We start from the raw sequence: 7778 nt of genomic DNA on the forward strand, positions 1-7778 counted from the left end.
GACATTATTCATAAGTATATTTTTGATATATTTACTTCATAATAGGGTAAACTAATTAGGTACTATATTTTATCCGCTAGTAGTTGTTGTAAGTATGTTGGCTTTGCACCTATTCGTTCATACATTAAATACCAACAGTTAATATACTATTCTGATGGTAATAAATACATATTTGTATTTATAATTGTATGCTATCAAGAATTATACATTGTCAAAGCATATAACTTACACTCATACAAATTATACTTTTGACAAAGAAGGTAACGTATTTTTAACAGGCAATCCTTATTCTTTAGATTAATTATTTACTTTTTATTACCTATTACAGGTAAATTGTCTTCTAATTGTGACTGGCAGAGTGATAGTCAATATAGAATTAGAAACTTTGACGAAGTACTTTTGGGTCTTACTTGCTATAGTAGACACACAAAATGCCAATTTGAATTATAGCCATTATATTAAACCATGGGCTAGCTTTTAATTTGTGTTTACAGGGGAAGTGCGTGCATCTATCTGAGCGAATTAATTTTTTACCGCAAATTGAGTTCTCAAGTGACCTATCAAGGTCGCTATTTTTCGTCTCCAAAGGCAGCAATGACTACACCAACAACTATCTTAAGCCTACATTTTATGACTAGCAAACGTTACTCTCCTGGATCTTTTGCTAAACTTCTCACTGATACACTTCTTCAACAGTTTCAGGCAAGCCCTTCTATATTTGGAAATTGCCACCAAATCTAAGTACAGAATCCATCCTCTATTCTCTAAAGATTATGGAACTACATCGAATTTTGAAATTAGAATTTGGATATTTAAACTATACTGACCTGTTGTTTTAGATGAAATTGGCTAACACAGTCAACCAAAAGATTCTAACCATAATCAACAGAGATACATGCATTCCATAATCAGAAACCCAAATAAGCCTGTTGCATAGTCCTGACTAAATATAGAGGAAAACAAACACTTGAGACGGAAAGAAAGGAAAGAGAGAAAGTTTACCTTTATTTCCGGTGAAGAGCTTTAAATAGTCTCTCCTTCCTGACTTGCACTCTTCTCCCTCATGCCTTACTATCTAACCCCAAGTTTCATATGAGATTAAAGAGTATCAATAACAAAATGAATTGGAGTATATCTTTGAGAAATTGAAGAGACGGGAAACAAACAAAGGAATAATATACGGTTGATTAAGAAATGAAGATGTGTTGTCTGCAAAAACAAAAGCCACCGCAGGGAACAATATCAACTAAGTAATTAAAATGACTAAATTACTCTCAGGTTTGAATTAAATTCCACGAAGCACACACGTCGGAACCTAGCTCTTCAACAGAGATACATGCATTCCACAATCAGAAACCCAAATAAGCATGCTGCATAGTCCTGACTAAATATAGAGGAAAGCAAACACTTGACACGGAAAGAAAGGAAAGAGAGAAAGTTTACCTTTGTTTCCGATGAAGAGCTTTAAATAGTCTCTCCTTCCTGACTTGCACTCTTCTCCCTTATGCCTTACTATCTAACCCCCAAGTTTCATATCAGATTTAAAGAGCATCAAGAACAAAATGAATTGGAGTATATCTTTGAGAAACTGAAGAGACGGGAAACAAACAAAGGAATAATATACGACTGAGTAAGAAATGAAGATGTATTGGCTGCAAAAACAAAAGCCACCGCAGGGAACAATATCAACTAAGTAATTGAAACGATTAAATTACCCTTAGGTTTGAATTAAATTCCACAAAGCACACACGTCGAAACCTAGCTCTTCAATAGAGATACATACATTCCACAATGAGAAACCCAAATAAGCATGCTGCATAGTCCTGACTAAATATAGAGGAAAGCAAACACTTGAGACGGAAAGAAAGGAAAGATAGAAAGTTTACCTTTGTTTTCAGTGAAGAGCTTTAAATAGTCTCTCCTTCCTGACTTGCACTCTTCTTCCTCATGCCTTACTATCTAACCCCAAGTTTCATATTAAATTTAAAGAGCATCAAGAACAAAATGAATTGGAGTATATCTTTGAGAAACTGAAGAGACGGAAAACAAACAAAGGAATAATATACGACTGAGTAAGAAATGAAGATGTATTGGCTGCAAAAACAAAAGCCACCGCGGGGAACAATATTAACTAAGTAATTGAAATGACTAGATTACCCTCAGATTTGAATTAAATTCCACGCGAAGCACACCCTTCGGAACCTAGCTCTTCTAATACATAGAAAAAGAAAAGAAATACCCTTAGACCTTTGGGAATTGATGGCACGTGCCTCTGTTACGTAGCATGACGGCAAACATCATCTCTTTTTCCAAACGGACACGCATTTTCTTCTATTTTCTTCAGTTTCGCAGCTGAACTGAAAATTACTGAGCTTCAAAATGAACTCAACATCTATGTCTATACAAGCATCGCTTCCCCATGATATTGCCCTCAAAATTGCTTCTTCCCTTCAGGTTACCTTTTTTCTCCTTGAAAGATTGACTTTATCCACTTTCTAATTGTGGGTTGTCAGAGAATGTTTTTTTCTTGATTCTAGGTTCTTTTCTCTCTCTCTTTAGAATCGCTTTTTTTTAAATTGAGATTATGCTTGAAAGGAGTTGAATTTATTGGTTTTTTGATTTCTGTGTTGTTAAAAAAAGTTATGCCCTTTTGCGTTGAAAGGAATTGAATTTAATGGCTACAATTTGTTTTCTTGATTCTGGCTCCTCCCCCCACCCCCGCCACTTCCTTTTTTTTTTTTGTCTTTCTAATTTGCTATTTTTTCTTGAAAGGGATTGGATTATTGGCTTTCTGGTTTCTGTATTGTGGAAATTTTTGGTCTTGATTATGGGTATTTTTTTTCTTTTTTGAACTGTAATTTTGAAGGTAGCTGATCTTTGCTCGCTGGGGAGTTGCTCTCAGTTTTGGTGGGAGTTATGTGGTTCTGATTATATATGGGAGTCTCTTTGTAGAGAAAGATGGCCTGCTCTTTCTCTGGAGATTGAGGAGTCTTCATCTTTTGACAATCAGACTCATGAGGTTAATACTGAAGTCAACTCTCTTTCTCTGCTTTAAGTAGATTGGAATATAAATGCATATGCATAGTATTATTTATTGGCTTGCAATGAGTTCTTGAAGTTCTGTAAAATGCTGATAGAATCCTTTGTGCTGTGAAGCTCTATGTTTTTCCTGTGTATATAATGTTGGAATTAGCATGGACTGGAAACCCTTTTCCCAAACAAAAAAAAAAGAAGTTACGTTCTTTTTTAGGTTGATAGGGAAAAGGTCCAAATTTGCCCGCTGTACTATCTGAAATTGCTCAGTTTTGCCGTCCGTTGCACTTTTTTGTCCCTTCATACCTTTGTCGTTAGCAAATCGTGTCCTATTTGCCCTTGCCATTAGTGAATCTCTAGCGCGAAATGGGTGGAATCCATGTGTCCTGATTTTTCGAGAAAAAAGTCTTAAGTTTACCCCTCAACTTCTGACTATATTTTAAAGTTATCCTCGGATTGGAGCTCCTTTAGGGGTAAAGGGCAAACATGAGACATTTTTCTTATGGCGTGGTAATAGTAGACTAGAAGTCTCATGGAAGACAAAGTTGCTTAATTTTAGATAGTACAAGGTGGAAATTGACCCTTTTTATAACTTAATGCTAAAATGGAACTTTTTACTTTTCTACTTAAAACTGCAGGAATGGAGAGTGTTTTATATAAGGAAGCACAACGAAGTAGCAGGAAAAGCAGCAGGTGTGATTGAGTTTGTCAACCGCTGTTTGGCATTTGAGTCAATTGAGGTTGGGCATTATCTGAAAGCAGTTAGAGAACTGGATGTAATGCAGTTTGGGTTTGAAGATGCCCGAACATTCTTCCTCAAATCCAAGCACAATGTGCTGCTAAACTTGATTGGTCTGCACTACTGCATTATTTGGCTTGGTTTGCCGGTAACTAAATGCCTACTTTTGTTACAAACCTGTTAACTGCACCAATTTCTCCATTTATGCAGTCAGTGAATAGGTGTTATACCACTTGAATGTTTTTGCTGAAAAATAAATGACAGATTTGATTTGTGTTTGGCTGCTTGATCTGTTATAGGAGCTAGATCTTTTAGTTGACTCTGATACTAGCACGGTCGTCTTCATAGGGGTTAGAAAAATTTTATTTTCCTTCGCAGGGCGGTGGAAATATTTATCTATGCACTATAAATAGATTATGGATTCGTTTTGTCTAGTTAATGTATCAAAAAGTTAGTTTCAAATAATGATATTGGAGTAAATAAGACAATTGGTTATATGATAATTGATTTATTCCTTTTAGATATAAGAGAAATTGAATGGAATGTTTGACTCTTGTAAGATTTTTTTGTACAAATATTGATTTTTATCCTTTGATAGGCGTTTTGCATCCTGAAGTGGATGTATGTGCTGAGCCTAATTATACTAGCGTCTCTCTTCCTGTCTCTCTCTCTCTCTCTCTTGCTGTCCGTCTGTTGGTCCGTCTGTCTGGTTTTAGTAGGACTCACTGTTTTGGTAGGCTACAGAGGATCATAAAACTCCTTAATTTCTTTCGTTATTCTTAAAACGCCTACTTAGTACAACAACAACAGCAACAAACCCAGAAAATTCCCAAAAAAGTGGGGTCTCTGGGTGTAAGTTAGACCGTGTATAAATGAAGTGGTCAGAGACAATGTTTAGGTCTGTTGTAAGAGGCAGATTAGGTTGTAGGTACTCTTTACTAAATGAACAACTGCTTGCAGCTGGAACTTTTCCTTATGAAATTATGTGATCTCTGTCCATCTTCTGTGTATGGTGCAATTGGCATGTACATCATGTGTTTATCTCTAAAAACAGTGGTTAAAACTTGAACAGCTTGGCTAGAGTAGCATCTCGCTCGCACCAAGACTTTATCTAGTATAAGCCTTATGGTCTATGTTCCTAAGGACGCTTCATTTCCAAGACTTGCAAGAGTTAGTCTAAGTTTAAGCGGGCCCTCTTCGGCATCTGTTGTAGCTGGAATTCTAGTTCCTTGGACTGTGAATAGTTTTATTGCATGTGACGATACGTTAGTTACCTAGCTTCAACCTGGAATCAGCTTCTTGAAGTTATTTGATGTTTCATTTTCTCTACTAGGGTGAATGTGTCATGGAAGTCCTAAGCAACTGCAATATTTCACAAAGGCAAGTACGTGTACAATGGTGGAAGCTCGGGAGGTGGTTTTATGGCTTTCGTTTGCGCGATGAATTACACACACGTAATGTCTCTTTAGAAGATCTTGCAACAGGGAAGGAGGAAGAAGTTCTCGGGGTACTTCATCGAGGTGCAGTACATGAGGTGATACGTGTTCAGATCTCAGCTGCCAAACCTGCATATACATCCTGGTCATTCCAAAGTGCACAAGACCCAAACTAGTAAAAGGTTATTGTATATCATGTGTACATGAATTGTAAATAGTTCACTTAAACTCCTACATAAAGAAAAATAATAATAATTGTAAACACTCATGAAGTTTACTTACAATGTATCCTTTTATATTTATGTTCTTGTAAATACCAAAATCTCACAGGGGAGGAAGCCTGTTTTAATTGTAAATTTGATGCTTGTTGCGTGTGGAAAGCTGTAATACTACATTGTTTGTATTCTTTTACTCGAGAAGTAATTAGTTGTGTTTGTCTCTGTAGCTGGTTTTACCAGCTTGATTTGATTCTTTTCATATTTCATATTTGAACTCGATGAATAAGCGAGCAGTTTCAGGAACGCAGTGCCAAATCACGCGTTTTTAGTGAGTGATGATGTTATCCCACATGAGCTGTTTAAAGGCTTCCTACCTTAATAGTAAATGCTCGACTATATGATAGTTTTCTTCCCTAATTCTCGACCTCCACACTCTCCTATCAAGGGATATGTCCTCAGTAAGCTCTAATTACATCATGTCCTGCTTAATCACCTCTCCTCAATATATTTTAGGCCTATCTCTACCCCTCCTCATACCCCTTATGGCCTACCTCTCACACATCCTAACTGGGGAATCAATGTTTGTCCTCTTCACATGTTCGAACCATCTCAGCCTTCCCTCTCGTATCTTGTCTTCCACGGAGACCACTCCTACCTTTTCCCGAATAACTTCATTTCTAATCTTATCAAATCTGGTATGCTCCCACATCCATATCAATATCCTCATCTCAGCTACTTTTATCTTCTGGATATGAGAGTTCTTGAATGGCCAACATTTTGCCTCATATAACATAGTTGGTCGAACCACCATTTTATAGAACTTACATAAACTTAAAGTGGCAGTTCTTATCACAAAAGACACCGGAAGCGAGCATTCATTTTATCCACCCTGCTCCTATACGATGTATGACATCATCATCCATCTCCCCATTTCCTTGTATTACTGACCCAAGGTACCCGAAATTTCTTCTCTTAGGAATGACTTATGTATCGAGCCTCACCTCCATGTCCTCTTCCTGGGTTACGTCCCTTAACTTGCACTCCTAATATTTTGTCTTGGTCCTGTTCAACTTGAAACCTTTAGACTCTAAGGTCCGCCTCCAAACCTCCAGCCTCTCGTTAACACCACCCGCCATCTCGAAAATCAGAACTATGTCATCAACAAATAACATACACCATGGTACCTCTCCTTGAATGTGTAGAGTCTGTGCGTCCATCACCAAGGAAAATAAAAACGGGCTAAGAGCTGATCCCTGGTGCAATCCCACTACCACCAAAAAGTGCTCTGAGTCTCGATGTCCTCACCCGGTCTTAGCACCATAATACATGTCCTTAATCACCCTAATATAGGCTACCGAGACCCCTTTAGCTTCCAAGCATCTCCATAGCACCTCTCTCGGGACTTTGTCGTATGTTTTTTCTCGGTCAATGAATACCATATGTAAATCCTTCTTTATTCTCCTATACTGCTCCACCAATCTCCTTTCAAGATGAATGGCTTCTGTAGTCTACCGACCCGACAGGAAACCGAAATGGTTCTTAGAAATAGACACACTTCTCCGCACCCTCATTTCTACCACACACTCTCACACTTTCATCATATGGCTTAGAAATTTGATACCCCTATAGTTATTGTAATTTTGGATATCACCCTTGTTCTTGTACAACAGAATCATCGTACTCCACCTCCATTCTTTGAGGATCTTCTTCGTCCGAAAAATGACGTTAAATAACCTAGTGACCTACTCCAAACCTGCCCTACCCACATTCTTCCAAAAGTCTACAGGAATTTCGTGTGGCCTAATCACTCTACCCGTGTGCATCTTAAACATAGCCCCCTCGACCTCTTCCACTCTAATGCGCCTACAATATATAAAATCTCGATGAATCTCGGAGAGCTCCAAATCGCCCAGTATAATGTTCTTATCATCTTCATTCAAGAGTTTATAAAAGTATGTCTTTCAGCTTCACCTAATCTGAGTCTCTTCCATCAAAACTTTGCCTTCCTCATCTTTGATGCACTTAACTTAATCCACATCATAGGCCTTCCTTTCTCTCACTCTGGCTAGCATATACATCGTCTTGTCCCCCCCCCCTTTAGCCCCAGGCTCTTCATATAAATGTTCATACATTGTCTCCTTAGCCGCAGTAACCGCTAACTTCGCCTCCTTCTACCTTCCTATACCCTACCATGTTCGTCCTCCTCTCCTCCTTGTCAATGCTCTCTACTAACTTCAAATACCTCACTTTCTTGGCTTCTACTTTTGCTTTCACCTCCTCACTCCACCACCAGTCCACTTTGTGGCGGTCAGAGAAACTCTTCGAGACTCCTAACACCTTTCTCGTTGCTAC

At 38.1% G+C, this 7778-nt stretch overlaps 1 protein-coding gene across 1 annotated transcript; it reads left to right on the plus strand.

The window, feature by feature from the left end:
- Nucleotides 1-2243: 2243 nt before the first annotated feature.
- Nucleotides 2244-5646, plus strand: LOC104229651 (uncharacterized). The gene is made up of 4 exons (XM_009782319.2): nucleotides 2244-2454; nucleotides 2867-3019; nucleotides 3672-3920; nucleotides 5106-5646. The coding sequence occupies exons 1-4, from the start codon at nucleotides 2380-2382 to the stop codon at nucleotides 5382-5384; spliced, it is 756 nt and encodes a 251-aa protein (XP_009780621.1). The 5' UTR covers nucleotides 2244-2379; the 3' UTR covers nucleotides 5385-5646.
- Nucleotides 5647-7778: the final 2132 nt, after the last annotated feature.

This window comes from Nicotiana sylvestris, chromosome 1 (genome assembly GCF_000393655.2).
Source record: "Nicotiana sylvestris chromosome 1, ASM39365v2, whole genome shotgun sequence".
In the NCBI taxonomy this organism is placed as follows: domain Eukaryota; kingdom Viridiplantae; phylum Streptophyta; class Magnoliopsida; order Solanales; family Solanaceae; genus Nicotiana; species Nicotiana sylvestris.

What these genes read in the sequence shown, in the direction of transcription:
- LOC104229651 (XM_009782319.2), top strand. Translation starts at nt 2,380, where the DNA reads ATGAACTCAACATCTATGTCTATACAAGCATCGCTTCCCCATGATATT. An exon ending in AAATTGCTTCTTCCCTTCAG is followed by an intron (nt 2,455 to 2,866) that starts GTTACCTTTTTT and finishes GTAATTTTGAAG; the next exon opens with GTAGCTGATCTTTGCTCGCT. An exon ending in TTATTTGGCTTGGTTTGCCG is followed by an intron (nt 3,921 to 5,105) that starts GTAACTAAATGC and finishes TTTCTCTACTAG; the next exon opens with GGTGAATGTGTCATGGAAGT.